Raw genomic sequence first — 23009 nt, forward strand, 5'->3', positions numbered from 1 at the left:
CCAAGTGTCTTCTCTACACAGAAAATCAGTGCCTTGTTTAAAACTATTGACCTGCTAAATTACCCCTGCCTAGGGCAGGTGATACTGTTTCTTCCACATAGCAAAACTTGGTGTGTTCTCTTCTTGTGGGCTCAGAGTTGACAAGAGCCAAAAAGGAACAGGTCTGAGCTGGTTCCATGGCAGCCTTCAGGGCAAGGCAGCGGGAGTGGAGGACTCTGACGGAAAGCTGGGAGCAGGAAAGGGTAACCTGCTTTGTTTATACGCCAAGGACTCTCTTCACTCACCTGCTGTTCCACCATCCTGTGTCCTCCCCAACACCTTGGGAATCATTTTGCTCCCCACTTCCATATTGGTTCCTAAGTCCTTTCAATTCTGTTTCTAAAACACGTCTCAAATTTCCCACCTCATCTGGTTTCCTGGGTTACTGTGACTCCTCCTAACAGGTCTCCCGCACCCCAGTTCGTCCTCTAAAGTTCTTTCTCCGAGAAGCAGATTCGGATATCAGCACCCGTGTACATTTTTCAAAAATGGAGCACCACCTGCCCCAGGGTCAAACCTGCCTGTGCCTGCATTTCCACCCTTATCTCCTATCTTACTTTAAAACACCTGCCATTTTCTGTAACCATACCGTTTCCAGATCCCTGTGAGGCACCTTTGCTCACGCCCCTCTCTGGCTGTGATGTTCAGTGATGGAGTGTGGACTTGGGCCCAAATGACAGGCTCTGATCCGGTGTTTCCTCCGCCACACCAACCTTGAGGACTTCCTCAGCGCTGCCACATGGCAGTGCTTTCTCCCTCCTTTGGCTTCCGGCATTGCTTTATCTGGTTTTCCGGCTGTGATCATAATGCATCTTGCCTTATATCCCTGTCTTTCATCCCCTAATAGGTTTTAACCCCTGAGAGAAAAAGCCTCACAGCCCCTCACAGTGTCTGGACGCATCGTACTTTGTATGAAAATACTGAACATGCATACTTCATCTGCAAGACCATCACGCCTTATCCAATCTGCAGGCACCTCAAGGGCATGATTTGTGGGGCGATTTATCTTTGTGCTCTCTATGACAGCAGCATAAAAGTAGCTTAGTAAATAAATATCAGTTAAATAATTACTCAGTAAGAATTGGTTAAATAGCCTAAAAGTAAAAATGGATAGTATTATTTGATAACAAGTCACTCTATCTAGGATAATTCAGATGTTTTGCTTGTGGTAAAATTTTAGACAACAGTTATTCTCACATGGCCTATCAATGGCCCAGTCGTTATAAAGATTTACAAACTGATTCACTCTCTGCTATGACCTTCTGCTCTTTCTCCTTCACTTGCCACATTGCTAGCAGCACTGGACTCTTCTTATCTTCTGGCAATACAACATCAACAGTATTTCTGTGCAACTCAGAACATCTGTCCCGGTCCCTGCCTGCAGGCTGACAGGATATTCCCATGTAACAGCTGAGGCAGTTGGTCCTCGTGTTTGAGTGTCTTGCTTAGTTATCAGGCAGTTTAAACTGTTAAAAGGGGACTGAAATCTGGCCTCCTGCCTCCCAGTACAGGACTCTTCCTTGTGTTTTAAGTATAGCATTAGTAACTTTTCATGTTACAGCAAACATTGCCCTGTGTTACTAGTATTCATAATGATACTTTTTAAGGAGTACATCATATTTTGTCACATTTGTCCACCATAATCCACTTAATTCCTTCCTTATTGTTTCAGCTTTTTCATGTTATAGATAATGCTGCAGTAAACAAAATCATGCATGTACTTTTTCCTTCAGTTAAATTATTTCCTTAAGATACATTTCTAGGAATGGGATTACCAAGTCAAAGGGTATAAACCTATTCATAGGTTTCAAGGTTCTGATTGTCAGGTTTACTTCCTCTCTTCCTGACTCCTTACAGCTTCTTTCTCTACCTTACCCATTTGCCACTGTTTTAAAGAAAAAAAAGCTTACATATTTATTTCAGAACTGCTTTGCAAAATGTAAGAAAGTCTAACTCTACCTGGGACTAAACTTAGATGATTTGAATAAAATTCATACTTGCAGATATATGTCATACTATGGAATATTACCCTGGTACAAAGATTGGAGGACTTTTATTAGATATTTTTGCCTTTTCTTGTTTTTCTGATGCTATTTCCTATTTGACTAACAATGGATAATTATTTCTTTCTCCTCAGGCTGGGCCTCTCAAGGAGGATTAGAACTTCCTCTTTCACACATTGATAACCAGCCAGTGCCTTCACAGAGTCCAAAGAAATTAACAAAATGTAAGTTATTTACTTATAAGTAGTATGCCATCATATTAACAATCAGTTGAATTTAGGTAAGTTTAGCAAAGGACCCTTTTATAGTCTTCACCTCATATTGTCCAGATAAGTATTTTGTTAATAATGAATTAAAGTGAAAGCTGTATCTGGCTATCCCTCACTGTGGGAAGAACTGAGCAGACATTGTGAGCTGCATAGTAAACTAAATTCTGTACTTTAATCTTTTATATTTTGTGTTAAGGTTTGTTGATGATGGATAATACCATTAGAGATAGAAGATGCTCTTTGTTTACAGGTTACCTATTGACAAAGAATGCACTCAGGCACTTAGCATAGGGCCTGGTACGTAGTAATTGCTAATATATATTGAGTGCTTACTATATTTTGTCTGCAGAGTTGGTCCATGTTGTAATTACCATGTAGGATATCATGTAGAAGACATAGAAAGTTGACACATTCTCCATCTTGCAGGATCTTAGATACATATTAATCTTAGTGATTTAACTTTTTTTTAAGTTATTTATTCATTTATTTAATTTATTTTTGGCTGTGTTGGGTCTTCATTGCTGTGCATGGGCTTTCTCTAGTTGCGGCAAGTGGGGGCTACTCTTCATTGAGGTGCATGGGCTTCTCATTGCTGTGGCTTCTCTTGTTGCAGAGCACGAGCACTAGGCACATGGGCTTCAGTAGTTGTGGCATGCAGGCTCAATAGCTGTGGCTCACAGGCTCTTGAGCTCAGGCTCAGTAGTTGTGGCGCATGGGCTCAGCTGCTCTGTGGCAGGTGGAATCTTCCTGGACCAGGGATCGAACCCATGTCCCCTGCATTGGCACGCAGATTCTTAACCACTGTGCCACCAGGGAAGTCCTGATTTAACTTTTTAATTGAACGAGAATTTCAGATGTACAGAAATATTTCATAAATGAAAATGGCACAAAGAACTCCTGTATGTCCTTTACTCAGATTCACCTATTGTTAGTATTTTACCCCATTTGCTTTATGCAGGCTTGTGTGTGTGTGTAATGCGTGTATTATTTTATCTGAACCACTTGAGGGTTAGTTACATATACCATGACCCTTTACCCCTAAATGCTGCAGTTTGTGTTTCCTAAGAACAGGTATATTCTCTTGCACAATCACAATATGGCTGTTAATATTAACGTAATACTTTTCTATAAGCTACCATGTATTTGTATTCCATTTTTGTGAGTTGACTCTGTAATGGCCTTTAAAGCACTGTCCCCCTCAGGGACAGCGAGTCTAGGGTTATGTATTGTATTCAGTTGCCGTGTGTCTTCAGCCTCTTCTCTTTTTTTTGGCTGTGTTGGGTCTTCATTGCTGTGTGCGGGCTTTCTCTAGTTGCTGCAAGTGGGGGTTACTCTTCATTGCGGTGCGCAGGCTTCTCATTGCGGTGGCTTCTCTTGCCGCGGAGCACGGGCTCTCAGCGTGGGCTTCAGTAGTTGTGGCTCGCAGGCTCTACAGCACCGGCTCAGTAGTTGTGGCACATGGGCTTAGTTGCTCCGTGCCATGTGGGGTCTTCCCAGCCCAGGGATTGAACCCGTGTTCCCTGCATTGGCAGGTGGATTCTTAACCACTGTGTCACAGGGATGTCCCTAGCCTCTTTTAATCTGAAACATTTCCACAACTTTTTTTAAATTTTTGGACATGGCATTTTAAAAGAATATAGTCCCTCTGCTCCACTGTTTTTTGTTTTTAATATAATGCTCCTTATTTCCGTTCTGAGGTCTCCTTGTAATTAAATTTAGGTTATTCATTATCCTGAATATCTAGTCAGTTCCCTTGACTAGAATATGCACAGTGATGTTTCTTTTCTCGGGGTTTCACATCTCAAAGTTGTCCCTCTCTCTCCTTCATGGGTGTTGTTAATGTTGACCACTCATTCAAGGTGTTGTCCAGTTTTTCTCCTATACAATTACCATTTTGTTTTATTTGATCCTCCCTTGCAATTAGTTAAGCAGCCTGTGGGGAGACACTTTGCGACCTTGTACCCGTCCTGCTCTTTGTCAGAATTTCCACATTGATTTAGCATCCATTGTTACTTTTTCCCTGGTTCAGTCTATACTATGATGGTGAAAAGTGATGATTTTCCAACCCTAGCACTCCCTCCACATTTTTTGGGTTGTAAAAACACATAACAAAATTTACCATCTTAACCATTTTTAAGTGTACAGTTCAGTAATGTTAAGTATATGCACATTGCTGTGAAACAGATCTCCAGAACTTTTCACCTTGCAAATCTGAAACTCTACACCCGTTGAACACTAACTCCCCATTCTCTCTCCCCAGCCCCTGGTAACCACCATTTTACTTTGTTTCTATGAACTTGACTAATTTAGATACTTCATATAAGTGGAATCATGCTGTATTTGTCTTTTTGTAACTGACTTACTTCGCTTAGCATAATGTCCTCAGAGTTCATCCATGTTGTAGCATGTGACAATCTTCTTCCTTTTTAAAGTTGAATAATATTTCACTGTATGGATATACCACATTTTGTTTGTCCATTCATCCATTAATCACATTTTTTAAACAGCCTTATTAATATATAGTTCACATGCTATACAATTGGCTCCTTCCACCAGCCCTCAATACCCTGCTGTAAACAAAAAACCTCTCTTCTTCCCCATTTACGTTATGTATTTATTGCCACAGTGGATGCATATTTTTTCAGTGGTTTATAATCACTATTGTACCTAATCGTTTTGGTGCTCAAATTGCCTGTGTTGACCAGTGGGATTCAGGCTGACTTCTGAATCCTTGTGGTATCAATATTGAAATTTTTAAAAATAATTCGACCTACAGAAAGGCTTGCAAAAATAATACAAAATATTCCCATATATCTTCACCTAGATTTCCCAAAATGTTAACCATGTTTGCCTTATTCTATTTGTGTGTGTGTGTGTAATATGTAATTTCTTCTGAACTGAAATTATTCTGAGACTAAGTAGCAGGCATAATGCCCCTTCATCCCTAAATACTTCAGCATGTTTCCTAAAATCAAGGACATTCTTTAACATAATCACATTTCAATGGTCAAAACTGGAAATTAACATTGCCATACTGCTATTATCTAAACTATAGACCTTATTTAGATTTTGTGAATTGTCTCACTAATGTATTTTATAACAAAAGAGAAAAATATTTTTTTCCTAGTCCAGGATCCAATCCAGGATCACACATTGTATTTAGTTGTCAAGTCTGTCTAGTTTCTCAGTTTGGAAAAGTTCCTCAAACTTTGTCTTTCACCGTCTTGGCTTCTTTTTTGTGGCGTACAGGCCATTTATTTTGTAGAATATTCCTTGAGTTGGGTTTATCTGATGTTGTCTCATAATTAGATTTGTTATGCATTTTGGCAGGACAAGCTGCACAGGAACGATGTTGTGTGTTCTTAATAAACCATATCAAGAGACACGTGATGTCTGCTGTCGCGTTGCCGATGATGTGAACTTTGATCACTTGGTTAAGGTGGTGTCTGCCAGGTTTATTCACTATCAAATCACTATTATATTTTTCCTTTTGTAATTTTTAACTATGTGGGGAAATATTTTGAAACTGTTAAATGGCTTATTTCTGATTATCAAAGTTTCACCCCCTAATTTAGCATTCATTGATAATGCTTGCACAAAACATCTATTATTGTGGTTGTTGCCAAACGGTAATCTTCTGTTTCCTCTTTCTGTCTACATTTATTAGTTCGCATTCTACTATGTGGAAAAGCTTTGTCTTGTCCCTCATTTTTTATTTATTTGTCCATATGTATCACTGTGGACTCCTGGAACCCTATTTTATTCTTCCTAATACCTTGGGATAAATCAACTGGGGAATCCATCAATTCCAAGCAACTCACAGACTCACGGCAGCCAGTTCTGAATACAGCCATCCCTTAGGAATTCAGACTATTTATAATTATAGTTTTCTCTTTTTAAACTCAGTAAACTGAATTGTGCTTAATCACTAAAAATAGAGACTATAAAGTGAGTAAATTTCAGAATTGAACACAAGAAAGCTGAGGTATTGGGAAAGTTGCTATTTGCCTAGAATCCTTGAGGCTTATTGTGGGGGGAAAAAGCTTTCAGCAAAAAGCTACGATAAAATTAGGCCTGAGAATTTTCATAAAAATTGAAATCCTTAATTTTAAAATTCATTCATGAAGTACCCCAGTTCATTAGTCATTAAGGAAATGCAAATTAAAACGAAAATGCATTACCATTACCCACCTACCAACACGGCTTAAATGAAAAAAAGAAAATCCCGTGTGCTGACAAGGGTATGGAGGAGCTCAGACACTACTTATGGGAGTGTAATTTGGTATTACCATTTGGAAAACTGGCAGTTTCTACTAAAACTGAACATACGTGTACCCCAAGATCAAACATTTCCACTCCTAAGTACACATCCAACAGAAATGCATCCACTTGTTGACCAAAATAGATGTAAAAGAACATGTGATAACACTGTTGCCAACAGCCCAAACAGTATTTATATCAGTGTTGCCTGTGTGGAGGGTTGGGCATGAGTAGTGACTTGCAAGCGTGTCACAAGGGCAGTTTCTAAGGAGTGGGGTCATGTTCTGTTTCTTGATGTTGGTATTTTTATGGTTGCTATTACTTTATGAAAATTAATAAGTATTTTGGGCTCTTTTTCTAACAGTATGATTCATTCATTTTCTACTTGTTGTCCTCTAAGAATCTCTGTAGGCAAGATAAGTGTGCACAAGGAGAGAACCCATGAAAATAATGTTAAGACCTCATTTCCCATTGTGACAGATGAATATAAAACCATCCCACAGCTGTAAAATGCTGTACAATTTTCATGTACTCACCAGAATCCCTCAACAGCTACATGAGGGAGTTCAGGTATTACTGAATGACCATATGTCCTGGTTGACACCTATTCTTCAACTATTAATACCCTCCCCACTTCATTCCCTCTCAAGTAACCTGATTTAATAATAAATTATATCACTATTGATACTGTGTCTAAAATAGATAACTAATGAGAACCTACTGTAGAACATAGGGAACTCAATGTTCTGTGGTGACCCAAATGGGAAGGAAATCCAAAAAATGGGATATTTGTATATGTGTAGCTGATTCACTTTGCTATACAGTAGAAACACAACATTGTAAAACAACTAAACTCCAATAAAGTTTTTTTTTTAAATAATTATATGATCATTACTTTATAGATTAGGAAACAAGGGCCCTAAGGTTAAATTACTTGCCCATTATTACTTATTAGTAGGTAGTACACCCAGGACTCAAAGCCAGAATTTGTGTATCACTGACACTCCCTTGGGTTCCCAGAAACAGAACTGGACACGCAGTGCAGCCTTTCACTCTGTCCTGATCCTTGAGGCTTGGGATCCCCACAGCCCAAACTGTAGCCCTCTGATCCGTGGAAAGTGGTAACCGTGATTGTAAGAGAGCTTTAGACTCTTCTGAGCAGGACTGCCTTCCATCCTCTGCCCACTGTGTCCCTGGTCCCACATGTAGGTCTTTAGATTGTCCCCTGGGTCTTACTCCTGCTTTCTGGACCCCTGGTTTTCAAGAGCCTAGTCTTCTGAGATGACCCACTGTCTGTGCCACCGTACAGTCTTTTACTAGTCCCAGCCTTCAGCATAATGTGTATCCTTGACTATCTGCCACACAACTTGTAGACAATTGATATATGCCATTTTCCAGTCTCCACAGAGAGCTGGTTAGCAAGAAGTTGTGTCTGAGACATAATCCACTCCATAATATATTTATCAAAAATTTGTAAAGTACACATGGAAATGTGATAGGATTAGGGAATTTTTCCCCTATGTCTAATATTTAATATTACTTTTATAATATAACTTTAAGCACTAAGTTTACAAGTGTAATGTTCCTAATTTGTAGGAACAAAGGTTAACTTTTAATTTTGCATCTTATCTGAGAGCCTTCTACTACTTCCTGCCTTTTTACTTTTGAGTCCTTTCTCAGAGCGACCTGCAATTACTTGAAAAGCCTCAGCAAAGCATGAGGTATCTACATTAGCTTTTCAAAATAATCCTCAACGAGACATAGCTGGTTTGTTGTCAGTTGTCTTAAATTTGATTCAAAAGAAGCGTCTACTTTAAAAGCATAAAAGTGGTACAATAATGTGATTTTTAAAATCTAAGACTCTTTAATGTGTTTTGTTTTTTTTTGTTTTGTTTAATAGCTCCCCACAGTGGTAACCAGGACATGTCGGCCTGGTTCAATCTATTTGCAGACTTGGATCCACTTTCAAACCCAGATGCTATTGGACACTCAGATGATGAACTTCTCAATGCTTAACTGAAGTTATGATGCCACTTCAGTGGCCTTGAGACACCAACTTTGCAACTTATTCCCTTTGTGGAAAGTTTATATTGTCACCCATATACGAAAACATTGTGTTTGCAAATCTAACACTTGATAGCCAACTTTAGACAGATGGTAAGGACCACATTTTAATACATTAAGTATCTCTTTAATATCTTGGATTTGCAGCTGTTGGTAATATATGGAAAATATTAGAAACTACTGCATCTGAAATAGATACCAAAACTTAGTTCAAAGTAACAGTTAGGAATAATTGTGAATAGGAGTTGGGTTTATTTCTTTGGAAACCATTTTATGTATAAGTTGCGTTGCTGGCTGTGAGAGTTCTATATGTAGATAATGGACAGCATGTACACTGGGTTGTGATTTGGGGTTGGTTTTAAAATAAAACGGTGGCAGGGGGGATTCTCTGTTGTGGAAAGTAGTATTAGAAACAGACCAGTTTTGTCTTTAGTTAGAAAGGTAGAGTACGATTTGAGAACTCAATTTGCTTCGATGAAGTCACAGAGAAACCTGGTGCTTGTTTTCTCCACTTGGAGGCTAAAATGTAATATTCCTTAGTTTTTTTCCTTCATACAAAATCATGGACACCCCCCAATTTCATTATTGAATTTTCTTGGGGAAGTAGCAGGATGATTTATTTGCTAAGTCCATCCTCTGCAGAAACAGAAAAATCTCTTCCCACCTCATAAACCACAAAAACATCCAATAGTATTTCAGACATTGTGCCAGTGTCTTTAAGCCTGATTCTTCACACATTGCTACTACAACGTACTGTATTCATATGCTTCCTGAAAGAAAATGAGGGGAGGATACTCCCTGAGCAACTGGCAGTAGTATTCCTGAAATGACCCAGAAACTTCTATCTAAATGAGGGAAAAATTCTAATTAACTTACCCTCGTACAGATTTGCAATACTTACCCCATATTTCTTGACGTAATTTAAACCAGAATACTTTATGGCAAAGTTAACAGAAAGCTCTATACCATCAGTAAGGGAGTGTTTTTCCACTTTTTGGTGGCTGACATCATCTGAGGCTCTATTTGATTACTAAGGACAAACTTACCTTTAGAAGGTGTAGAGTCTAAGTATTGGAAGGAAGGCTATTTAATGGAAGTTAGTATTAACTAACGAAAACATAGCCACTGTATACACAGAGTCACTCAATTTCTATTGTTTTTTCCTGCCCACCCTTTAGTTCTGAGGCAGTTCACATGGTGTTGTTTCAATGTCCAGGCCACTGCATCTGCATAAGAAAACATTTTAACTAAGATGTTCATAGTAGTTTTCATTGTACGCCTAGTTCTAAACAGGCTTAATTATTATTTACAAGAGAACTGCTTGTAATCTCTAAGTCACTGTACATAGAAAAACATTTTCTAGGAATGGACTGGGGCAGGTAAAATGCAGTCCATTTCCCATCCATAGCAGTCTGGCCTGACTACAATCTGAACTGCCCACAGGCTCTTTAGAAAACCACAACTATGGCCAAGTAGTGTGTAGGCTGGAAAGACCTTATCTGAGTCAAAAATATTGACTTAAGAAAAGGTTATGTAAATTTTTCCTTAAAATATTTTTATACGCTTATTCCTCTTTCTTTATTTGGTTAACCCTTAAGAAGCATTTTGTAGCTCTTCCTTTCTATTCAGTCTAATTCCCCAAAATGCAGTATGGTCATTGTTCTGTCAAAATTCAATCAGCAGGGGTTATAATTAGGACCACAATCTAAATTCTATACCCATGATCACTCTGTGCTCTCAACTTTGAGTACCTCAGAAAATGTTAATTTTGTCTTGCGTTTTGGCCATTTTTCTCTCATTAATTTTCACTAATGCATTAGTTCAAAAGTATTTGTACAGCTGCCTCACATGCATGCAGAGCAGTCCTTGTTATCTCGTGTAAACAAAGACACTCAACACAGACACTAGTCTCTCCAGGCCCAAATCCCATACTTTGAATGTGAAGGGGATACTAACCCCAATTTTCCAAGAGCAAAGGTTATCAAAAAATAGAACCATAACAAGGACTTTTATTATTCAGTTCTTAGTTTCTCTAATATTTTCACGTTCAACAGAGTATGTAGTTGCTCATAGTCCCAAAGCAACATTAATTGCCTTAGCAAGTCTGACTCCATTTTTGAAGTGCACATTTAAAACTCTGCTATTAAAATGAAGGTAACTATTCAGATTTTCTCAAGATTATTTGAAGCTCAGTCATTAAGGGCCAGAAACAGAAAATTTGGCTATATTACATCTAAAATAGGTATAATAGGAAGGCTAAAATAAAAGACAAGCTAAAATAGGAAACCAAGCACATATACAGCAGGGAATGCCAGGAAGGACAGGATAAATACAGGACAGAAAGGTGATCCGTTGCTATATGCTTAAATCTAGACTGACTATTCAATAAGAATACACTTAACACAGGGTGGGCTGAGAACAACTCTTACAAATAAATGGATGCTTTTTATATTAAATGGGGGGAAATACTTATTGTATACATTTTAATACCAAATAAGAATGCATTTAAACTTAGAAAAGGCCCAGAAGTACTAAAACTTGCCTAATCTTTCTTCAGCCACTTAAGAGGCAGGAATACCAGGGCAGGTTAAGATCAAATTGGTATAACTTTGTATTTTTTGAAATCTAAACATAACTCTGATATGATTAGAAACAAACTGTATTTTAACAAAACAGGTTTCAGTATTTGCACAATGAAAAAGTGTTTGTATTTCAACTTCACCTAACCATCTTTATAGACCATGTGGAAATGTAAAGGTCTTACAGCATATGAACAAAGGAATTTTGAATGTGCTATTTTTCTGAGCCTCTTTTAATAAAGATTACAAGATGGCATAAAACACAGTTTGTTTCCTAAAGTGTTCAATACAAATCCAGCTATTGTTTCCCTATTCAAAAACTTGGGTTTTACCTCAGGACCATAGTAGTAGTTTGAATGATATAGATACCACAGAATGAAAATACAACCAGGGCAATTAATATCCTTGAGAGACTGATTCTTTCTAATTTACTTCATGCAGGAGGGACTTTGTAAGATATGGGAAATAACAGAATGTGTGTTCTTCATGTCAATCCTCAGTAACAAAATACACACTATTAAATAGCAAAATGTTGAGCCCAGAAACAACAACCAGTGAAATATAAGCCATGATATTTAACCTGATTTGAAGGGAGGAATAAAAAGCAAGCCAGGATTGACTGATCCAGCTGTTTCCATCTTGCATAGCATGGCAGGGCCCTGCATTTCCTTACCTTAAGCAGTGAAGCAGACCCAGAATCTTGGGATATAGACATTAAACTAGAAATACAAACTTTAACATATTAACTCATTCAGCAGTATTGAAAGTAAGGTGTTTAAATATAGCAAAGAAGGGATTTCCCTGGTGGTGCAGTGGTTGGGAATCTGCCTGCCAGTGCAGGGGACACGGTTCGATCCCTGGTCCAGGAAGATCCCACTTGCCACAGAGCAACTAAGCCATGAGCCACAACTACTGAAGCCCGCGCGTCTAGAGCCTGTACTCCACAACAACAGAAGCCACCACAGGAAGCCCGCGCACCACAACGAAGAGCAACCCCCACTCACCGCAACTAGAGAAAGCCCACGTGCAGCAACAGAGACCCAATGCAGCCAACAAATAAGTATAAAAATATATATAGCAAAGAAAACTTCTAGAACAGGATGGGAAGAGAAATGTTCATTAGGATGGGTCACATCCATAAGCCCAACATAAAATTTCTTCCATGTGTTATATGCCATATATTTTATTAGTGTCACTGTTACATCAGAAGTAGCAGTAAGGCTTTGTGGTTATTTTAAGACTGAGTTCTAGAGTCAGAATTGTCCAGTAAGAATTGTTTTTGGCATGTAAAATCAAGACATGGTTCTCCACTCAGTGGTGTAAATAACCCATTCAGTGTCCAAAAAGTAAGTACAAACTGGAGATAAAGGTCTGGGTGGTATAATCAGACAAAAATTTGAAGGGCATATTTTTACATTAAAGAAAAAAAGTTTTCTTTCTCCCATTTCAAAGTAATACTCTCTTATTTAAAAGTCTGGAAAAGTAGATGAGAAAGAAATCATCCGCCGCCCTACCATCTAGGAATAACTACTGTTAATATTATATATGAACCAAACTGTGATTTGGGTGATTTCATTTTATTGTCTGTCTAAAATGGGCATACCAAGTAATTGAGATTAAAAAATTACTTTTGTAAGTCTTCACCTCAAAAAGTCAGGTAAAAAAAAAAAAATCTACCAAAAATGTGATTGAAGTTGCTACTTTCTGCCTCTCTAAAAGAGGTGCTCCCCAAAGTAAATATTCCTTTTGAATTTCTGCAGCTATGGCAACATTAAAACCCAGACCTTGAGAATTTGTGTCACTGACTACCTTGGTCAGGAACTGGTGTCTAACCAGGTTACTTTTTCTTCGCCCTCTGAACCAGGCTGCCGGCAGCTGAAGCAATAAAGACCACAGCGAACAAACAAGGCAATGACCCAAGGGCACCCAGTCTGCAATCAACACCCATATTCTATTAATGTCACCGATACAGGAGAAGTAGCAGTAAGGCTTTGTGGTCAAGTCTGAGTTCTAGAGTCAGAATTGGTTCAAAGCCAGATTTTGACATTTCCCAGATGTATGACCGTGGATAAAAAAAATCTAATTCTGGTTACTTAATCTAATTCTGATTTTGTGATTTATAAGACAGTAACTAACAGTACCTGGCTTCATAGGGTTAATGTAACCACCAAGCCTGGCACTTGGAAAACTACCTGTAAGTGTTATCTATTTTTCTTATGATTTCAGCTCAACATCTTTGACTTTATTATACTTTACAAGGTAAAATGAATTTTATGGGATCATTTTCCATGACCAACAACTTGTGGCTTTCCTAACGAATGAATAAGCTAACCTAACAAAACAGAAAGCAGATAACATGTTTGCTTCCAGTTTTGTAAGTTATTTTCATACTCATTAGCCATTCATCAGCATTTCCTAAAATCACATAAGAAAACTGAAGTTCAAAGAGGTGCCTTCTTTGTCTCAGATCCAATGACCATTAAGCTGCAGAGCCAGAACTAGTACCCAAATTGTGGCTTTTCCTCCATCTCTCTGAATCATCCTAATGATCTCAAAAATAACTGCTTAAGGCATGGAATTGAGATGAATGGTCACACTCCTGGGATTTTGGCCATCAGAGCTGCATGACAGTCTTCTCTAAAACATAATGATTAAGCATGACTCATCCATGCTACTGTATAAAATCAAAGAGTATATGGAGATAAATTCTCAGCGTGAGGAAGACGCAAACTGCTGAAAAGACAAGAATTTTTTTAATAAAACCAGCAATTTGGAGATACTTAATAAAGAGAAGTAGAAACAATGTCTTTAAAGATTCCAGTATCTGTGTTAAGATACCAAACCAACCCCAAAACACATATACAAAAGTTGCATTTACAACAGTATTTTTCAAATCATTTTGATTACAACTCACAGTAAGAAATATATTTTACTTTACAGCCTAGGTACATATGTATCCCTATGGCTAGCAAAAGCTTTACATACAAATACTATTCCCCTGATGTCTGAATATGCTTATGTTTTCTGTTCTGCTTCATTAAAAAAAAATGTTGGCTGGACCCATTTAATTCATTTCAAGACCCAAACAGTCTGAAAAACACTGAACCAAAGAGATAACAAAGGCTATCTGTATTATCATACCATGTTCTAGTAGAGGTTTAAAATAAAGATATTTAAAAAGCAAACATAATCTTAGCAAGAGAAAAAAATATTGATATATATCAGAAGGGAACTCCTAGGAAGATGATACTATATTTCACACCCAACCACTTAAAAGCAACTGAAGGGAAAGGATCATTATAGACCTAAAAACTTTTGGGGGAAGGGGGTATATTTGATACTAATAAATCAAAACAAAAAAAAATCAAATAAATGGGGGAAGATGGGAACACCCAACTTGAGTTCGAAATTTTCTTCTCTCAACCTCTTTAAAGGTAAAAGGAAAAGATTGAGAGAGAATTAAAAAAATGAGAGAAAATGTTATGCCAATTTGAGAGTCTCTTCACATTTGATACTGTTAAATTATAATGTTGTTATATATATAATCTCCAAATTCTGGTTAACTTTTTCCCCCAGAAATCATTTTTAGAATTTCTTGCAAAGTAATTTGGTGACCAAATATGACGGGCAGCTGTGGTGACACTTTTATTTCACTTAAAAGGTGACCCTGCTCTCTAAGTGATTATACTGCATGCAGTCTTCATATAGACTAAACCCCTCTTGCATTTATAAACCACTGTCACAAAGAATATGGCTGGCTTAGCAGCAAAAATAAAAACAAAAGGGAAAAAAAAAACCAAAAAACTCCTCTGTGTACTTCAGAATGAAATTAAGTGACTGCCACCAGCTAAATCTCTAACAACCTGTAAAGTACTGAATTACTTATAAACAGGTACATCTTTCAGTATGCTTGCTTATATTTTAGTGTTTGCTTAGCACTTACCACAAAGATCAGGTGCTTTCAGTTCTAGAGCAAGTTAAGAAGGTAGCAAGGAGGTAACAACTGACAATATTATATATCCTGCTACTTAACACAAATTCATTTTTCTATCTGTGAAAAAGAACATACTAAAGTTATTTCAAGCTAGAAATGTCTGAAGAGAAAGTTGAATTTGAGGCTATAATATTCATAAAAGTACACATAAAAAGACTCAAGAAGAACAGACTTTATTTTTAACATAAAAGTTCTATTTTCTTGTGAGGCAGCAACAAGTGTTCAGATATAGGGAATACGTAAGTACACAGTAACAATATTTATCACCATTGGAAATGCTGTTTTGGGGGAGAATTTTGTTAGAAAAACACAACTTTAAAAATTGCATTTTAAAAAGGTTTACACAGCTTCAACCAAGATGAAAAATAAAGACTTAAAAAACATAAATTATATTCTTCACAGGATTGTATAAACAAAATATTGTTCAGGGCTGCTCTGCTTACCATTAATTTAGGCAGAGTAAAACTCAAACCTTAAAGTGCGAAGTTAAGTATTTTAGCTTTTTTAATGCAAATTCAGCATTTCCACTGGTCTGGTCTTGAGACATGAAAATTCTAAGCATTAAGGAATGAATCTTTAGAATAGTAAATTCAGTAGTGGCAATTTTCCTTTTATTGCCTTTAACAAAAGAAAACTTTGACAACCCACTCCTAATCTTGGACATACAGAAGGTTATAATTTCTGCTATTTTTTAAATACCTTCTTCCAGTAAAAGCCAACCATTAAAAAGAAAAAAAGAAAAAAAAAAGGCTTCCTTGTTGCCAGTTATTCCACAGTTAGCAATAGCACCTCCTAAAAGGCTGATTTGGCTTGTCACAAATATAAGAAATATTTTAAACAAAATGAAGAATCTAGTTAAAAAATAATTTTGGCATCCATGCTCACCATATTAATCAAAGAAGCAAAACAGGGGTTTTAAAAACATAATTGCTCACAAAAGCCATGACAAGACTTAAGTCATGATCAGAAACAGTAAATTTATGTTTTTATTACCACAAGGAAGAAACTGTTTAAGAGTAAAAATAACTTAACACTGACAAAGTTAATAACCAGAGAATAGCTTCCTTTTGCTGAAATATACAAGCCACCTATTTCTTTCTTTTACCACAACGGAAGTAAATTTATTTAAATTTTTTAAAATTTAAATTATATTCCCATTGAAGCTATTCTAATTTATTTACCTTCTGTACAGTTTTCCACAGAATAATAATTATGGAATGTAATTTTAGAAAACAATATTATGCACTCTACTGAGAGTAGATCCATTTTTAAAAAAAAGTCAACCACCTGTGAACCAAGGTTAAATAAAAGCTGAGTGGACTATGGTCAATATTTTTTCAAGACTGCATAAATTAGCTCATATACTTAAAAATTAGCCCTTTGGCACTGGTAGTTAAGAGTTTTTTATACCTTGTACCTTTCTTCCCCTCCTCAAATCTCAGGCTCTATTTCTCCCAAACATGAAGACTATGTTTGGTTGCCATATAATTCATTTACCTGCAAATTCACATTCTCCTTACAACCAAACATTAGAAGTTCCACCTGTAAGACTATGTAAATAACAGTATCTTAAACTTGTTCTCCCATTCAGATTTTAAATTACTTTAGACTAAGGATATATGAAACTCTACAGAAAGATGTGTCAGACAAACATGCACAACAGAGTAAAAGGAAAACCTGTTTACAAAGTGGCATTCTAGTTGTAAAACACCCTTGTGACATGTACAGATAGAGAGAGAAGTAAGTGTAAGGCAAGAAAAAGAATACAGATTTAACAGAATTCAGGTAATCCAAAAACTGATTTTTGGATTCTTTCAAAACCTTATTTTTAACTTCCTACCTTTGGTACCAACTCACCTGATTTTAGTTTTACCTTTCTTCTGTACTTCTGACAGAGCAGTTCTCAGTGGTGAAATGGTAAAGTCAAAGGCAGAGAATCAAGGTTCTCAAAAAAAACTACTAATCAGAACACTGAGACTTTGAATAACTGAGCTTTTCCTGATTTAGAAGCCACAACGTACTAATTTTAGGAAGATTAGTTTTGGACAGAAAGGGTACCAGAATTCATCGGTGCTACCAACAGAAACCTGACAGACTTATTCAAATGTCTGAGTTTATCTAATTTGCCTAAATACATCTCCATTTTCAACTGAACAGGGCATAATTTTTAATTACTTAGATGTTTTAAAGGTACATGAGTATAAGAAGTCCTTTCAGAATATTTATTGCTACCACTAGGTTTTCTTTGATGGGATATAGCTGGACAAACTGACATATTAACCTTCTAAACTGTATCCCTTTTACAAGTATTTAAATATTTTCTCCCTATAACATGTATAGGAACATTAAATTATTGCATCATAAGGTAGCTTATGAAGATCTTAGAAAGATGCTTTTTATCAACACTGTTTGCTATAACTTTTTAAAAAGAGCTGCTCCTTAATTTCACTACCGCATACCCAGACATGAAATACTGCTGTCATGTGATATTGGCAGTGACTGTATTAGGATGAGCCTAAATCCAGAACTGTATGGATTCTTCAAAAGTTCCTGTTGTTTACACTCCAAAGCTCTCCTTGCCTGTTTTCCCCACTGTGTGGAATGTCAGAGGGAAAACTAGCAAAATCTGTAGGCAACATATCTCAGTGCCAACCACCATAAAGGAAATGTTAGTCGCAAGATTCTGTGACTAAGAATTGCTATTCAACGGATTACACTCCTGGCAAACTACTAACCCCGACCAAATCCACAAGACAACAACATCACAAAAGCAAAGGAGGAAATCCATGCACAGCCATTTTAGGATCTCTTGGGGCTATGATACAGTGACAGTTAAAGGTAGAATGACACCTGTGGGAAAGGAAGGAGATCGTGTGATAAATATTGCGCAGAAAACCCAAGGGGCTCCTTACTCCTAGCTAGCAGTCAACACTGGGTAGTTAGTTTCCTTTTGGCTCACTGACTTTTAAACCAAGTTCCAATGATGGGTGAGAACATATTAAAGCAGTTGTCTCCAGATTATAATTTTTCTGACCACATGGTGAAATGTGTACAAGAGTAGTGAAGAAAACAGCAGTTTTACAAATATTTCACCCAAAGCACAAACTTCTGACATCAAAAAACATAAATCACATAATGTACTAATATTGCTTTTTATCTTTTTTATATATATTTGTTCAATGCATTTACCTATCAATTCTTGTTTGGGAGAAGAACACAGTCATGAGATTAAGATTGCTAGGAAAATGTCAACAATCCCTTTGGTCCCAAAGCTGAAAACAGCTAAGAAAAGCACACATCTAGAAAGGGAAACAAGAAACAGAGGCCACCAAAGAATCCTTTGAGCATCCTGTTCGCTATGTTTTCAGAAAATGTAACACTGGTAGTATAAAATAGTCATTTTCATATAAAAGATGGTTCTTGCAGCATCATTCACTTCTCCCTTCAGGAATCATGTTTGCAGGGATCAGTTTTTTGTTTGTTTTTTTCAAAGAAGTCTAATTTGAAAACAATATGTGACATTAGCCCTCCAAAAGGAAAGAATGAAACCTTTTTCTTATTTCAACCCGTGCTTTAAGAAAGAGCAGGCTAAGCACTGAGGGCCGGTCTTCAGCAGTGAGCAGAGCCATCAGAGGGGCTTGCTTTCTTCCAGAAGCCACACTGTGACGCGTCCGTGTGGAAAAGCTGGTGCACGTCACGGCCAACTGGGAGTGCACGATACCATCGCTGCCAAGGGATCGAGGAGGTTCTCAGTTGCCCAGAACAATGGCCTCACAGCACTGGGACCTATCCTTCAGCTTCCTCAATGGGTTCTGGTGGTGGGAGGAGAGAGGTCGGTGGCAGGACTGTACTCGTTCCTCGAGATACTCGATCTTGCTCTGTGTTTGTAGACAGGGAGGCCACAGCGATAGGCTGCAGCAGAGTGGTGGTCATGCCAGTGGTGACTGTCAGACTGTGGCCAGAGCCCTTGAGGGTAAGATCTGGTGTGGGGAGGAGTGGCTTAAGGATGCTGACGAGGCAGAAAGCAGAGCCGCTTTTAGGAATGAAATTCACCTTGTTTTTGTCAGGACAGTAAAAGGCCGGGATTTCATGAAGTTGTTTTGGCCTAGACATAGAATAAACAACTCAATACTTTTAAGTCACAGAACATCAGAAGTAAGTTTTTTTCTTTAAAAAAACCCAAAAAACAACAACTCATAGACGCGAAAAAGGAAAACAAAACTCAAGCTATGTCCAAAGCTTCAAATGCTATTGACCACGGACACACGATTCAAATTATTTATCTCAGAATGCTGGAAGGACACCAGATTTTGTCACTGCGTTCAGTTCCCTGGTGAGCCCTGGGCATTACACAGGATGCTTGGGCATCTCAGTGAAGATCTAAGACAGCCAATTTGAATAAAGAGTTCACGAAAGCAAAAGTTATTCTGGCTGTTTAAAGACAAGATATGTTACACTATGATTCTTCCAAAGTCTGTACTATTTTGAATAGAAAAGGCAAGGAAATTAATAACATACAATATCTATCTTTTGCCGAGTTCCACCACTACGTGACTAAACTTGGTGGGCATGAGTCCTCCAAGCACGATTAAAAATCTCTTTGAAACAATTCTCTGAGTTAATAGCCATGATAGTTTTCTGAATAACATAATGTAAATGTAAAAGCAAAATAAAACTAATACCAGAACTCTGTTCTGAAAGTTTTTATTGAAGCCAAATCCTTCCCTGTCCCTAGGTGCTCCTGAAAATTAACCCAAATAGTTGGAAAAGGATACAAGTGTTAATGGTAGTCCCTGAAAATAAAAATATAAAAAATTAAACTGTTAAAGTAACATGGAAGTGACATAAAAAGAAATTCAAGGGGAATAACCTAAATAAATCAAGATTCAGGTGGGAAAAGGTAATATGATCATATGATAAAAGCATGGTTCTCATCTCTCCTAATGAAATGAAAAAAAAATCCAAATATGCCAAGTCTCCACTAGATTCTGGAGACCAAAAGATGAAACGATCTACAAGGAGACAGACTAAATATGTAGTTCTTGGGAAGAGGGAGGTACTGGGGACAGACTGTATTTCAATGTAATTAGTCTCCTTTATCATCTTTAATGTGTTTTTAAGAACATTATTCAGAGAAGCTATGAATCGCTTCAAAGCATCCATAAGCTTTACCAGACTGCCAGAGGTGTCCACAGCACAAAAAAGGTTGAGAACTCCTGCAGGCGGGTCTGACAGATGTGATAAAAATGGTTTGTAAAAGGTTTAGAGGTAGAACAAAGGTGTGGATAACCTATGGCACAGAGAAAGAGGAGGAGTTTGGTAGGAAGGAAGCTTCTAGAGGAAGTAACATCTGACCTGTGTTTTTTTTTTTGTTTTTTTTTTTGTTTTTTTTTTTTTTTACATTTTGTAGTTTTATTTGTGATGGACTACAGTCATATGCTAAAAGAACCTATAAAAAAAACTTTGAGTTCTGGTCACAAGAGTCCAACTGCTGTCATATCAACTCTGTTCTTTAACAATTTCAATAGCAGATTCCATAACCCAGGTGAAATGCACAAATTTTTTCCCCTGTATTTCCCCATTCAATCTGGGCGGCCACAATCAGACAGGCAGAAAGCATGAGGACACTTTCTTCTTGCATCCGTATGACCTGTGTTTTAAAGAATGAATAAACAACAGATCTGGGAAGTAGTTGCAAAAAAAAAAAGAAGTTCCAAGTAGACAGTGCTTTGGGTGGGTATATTTTATTGATTAATAGTGAATACTATCCATGAGTAGCTTTGGCAAATATAATAATTTAAGAAGAAAGAAATTACATCATTTAAATTTGTTTTACTTGTGTATTGTTCTTTCTTGAATACAATGGAAACTTAATACTTGAGTACTTCTAGGGCCACATGTGTATTTGGTTATATTATGATAAGAGCATACACCCCTCTATTTTTACTGACAGCATGGTTTTCAATTCCTTAAAGAAGATAGGAAGTTGAGATTATGTTTCTATAATTAAATAATGCTTGTATTTTCTTTTTTTTAATTGGGGTATAGTTGTTTTACAAGCTTATATTTTCTTTTGAAGAATTATTAAAGATAGCTTCATTCTTTTATTAGGAAAAAAAGGGCTAATCAATTTTTACACCCTCCTCCAAATGTGACCTAAACTTTTATTTATTTATTGTTTGAGGTTATCTTGTTAAAAATCACTTAAAACACATGGCTGCTAATGGATCTTGAGGATGAAACCTCACATTTCTGAAATACAAACAAACTCTGACATTTTTTTAATGACAGAATCTAAAATCAGTTTAACTTCCTTCCTGCTTTTGTGAAAAGACTTATGGCAAATCTCACACAAAACAACATAAACAATAATAACTTGTCTCTCTGGCACCCAGATCAAAAAACAGAACACTAAAGTTAAAAACAAAAAAAAAAGGATCACCACCCACCCCCCTTCCAGTCACGTCCCCAACCCACCAAAAGGAATCTTTTACTCCATTTAACTTCTAGGGGCAGATTCCCCAAGAAACTCGTTACCCACCCCTGGGGTGTATGATCAGTACTATGCTACTAGAAGCTGCAAGTACTACTTCAAAGCCTTCTTCAATTTAAGAACCATATATATCAAAAAACCAAAACACACACATGCACAGAAACCCTCAGAACTAAAAATTTTATTTTTCCTTCAAAAGTTATTCCAAAAGGATTGTGTCTCAAAATACATATAACTGCTTGCTAGCGGACTTTCTGAGAAATAGATGGTCAGGATGGATAATTATTATAGGTATTTTCATACTGATGTGAGGAATTCTTTGGTATTTTTTTAAGAGGCTTATGTATTTTCTTTTTAAATTCAGGAATAAATTACTAGCTAAGAAGTGGTGGTTCCAAGTTACTTATAATGGGATAGAGGGAAAGAAAGGAAAAAAAGGAGGAAAAGGTTGTGTCATATTTTTTTAAAAATCTCTATACTGCAAAGAGGCCATAATATCTAGGAATCTAAGGTAACCGAGGTCAAGGAGTTCATTAACTGGGATCAGGAAACAGCATATGTGACTTCATTAAAAAGGACTTGCTAAGTGCAGATGGCATGGCTATGGTCTGTGCTGTATCAAAAACAACAACAAAAAACCCAGAAGTCCAAAATCTGGTCTTGCCCTTTCTGGACCCAAATCCAACTACCTATTTTCTTTCAGATAAATAAACATACATTTATAAAAACCAGAGATCAACCCCTCACTGACTCCAACCTCTGGTTCAGGTCAGAGTTACTACCTTTAAACCAAAGTTAAGACTTAGAGAGAAAAGTATACTTTAAAGAATGATTAAATACACTAAAATTTTAAAATTAGGACCAATAGTCTACCCTTGCTTTAATGCTAGTGCATCCAAGTGAGTTTTCCTCTAATTATGACATAACTGGGACAAAAAGAAACCAATTTTTTAGACTTTGTGTAACTTGTTTTATTGACAGAAGGTTAAAATTACCTCTAAGAAATCCATTATTGGGTTACTGCTGTTAATTTCTTTTTGGAATATAATTAAGATATTTAAAAATAGGCTTTCGTGTGCTACATATCCTTTATATCAGTAAAATTTATAATAAACTACGTGCATTTAAAAAAGACTAGGTTTACTTTCTAATAACAGAAGAATATGCCATAAAACATTTTATATGTCAGGGTTTATCTTATGGTTTTTTGATCTATCTATACACACACACACACACACACAGACACACACACACACACACACACACAGACACATACACACACACACACCGCCCCCATACTTTCTTCCT

At 36.9% G+C, this 23009-nt stretch overlaps 2 protein-coding genes across 7 annotated transcripts in view; one reads left to right on the forward strand and one right to left on the reverse strand.

Annotated features, from left to right (window-relative positions):
* Window positions 1-11464, forward strand: part of ICA1L (islet cell autoantigen 1 like) — a 78829-nt gene extending 67365 nt beyond the window's left edge. For 4 of the 5 annotated variants that reach the window (XM_057746574.1, XM_057746573.1, XM_057746576.1 and 1 more), the window contains 2 exons: window positions 2177-2266; window positions 8472-11464. In XM_057746574.1, coding sequence (XP_057602557.1) covers window positions 2177-2266; window positions 8472-8587 — 206 coding nt within the window. In that variant the 3' untranslated portion in view covers window positions 8588-11464. Of the gene's footprint in view, window positions 1-2176; window positions 2267-5641; window positions 5751-8471 lie in introns of all 5 variants that reach the window. The other variant, XR_009055179.1, reaches the window with a different exon arrangement.
* A 3901-nt stretch (window positions 11465-15365) lies between these two features.
* Window positions 15366-23009, reverse strand: part of FAM117B (family with sequence similarity 117 member B) — an 83497-nt gene continuing 75853 nt past the window's right edge. The window contains exon 8 of one of the 2 annotated variants that reach the window (XM_057746623.1): window positions 15366-19313. In XM_057746623.1, coding sequence (XP_057602606.1) covers window positions 18995-19313 — 319 coding nt within the window. In that variant the 3' untranslated portion in view covers window positions 15366-18994. Of the gene's footprint in view, window positions 19314-19354; window positions 20002-23009 lie in introns of those variants that run through there. The other variant, XM_057746624.1, reaches the window with a different exon arrangement.

This window comes from Hippopotamus amphibius, chromosome 8 (assembly GCF_030028045.1).
Source record: "Hippopotamus amphibius kiboko isolate mHipAmp2 chromosome 8, mHipAmp2.hap2, whole genome shotgun sequence".
Lineage (NCBI taxonomy): Eukaryota > Metazoa > Chordata > Mammalia > Artiodactyla > Hippopotamidae > Hippopotamus > Hippopotamus amphibius.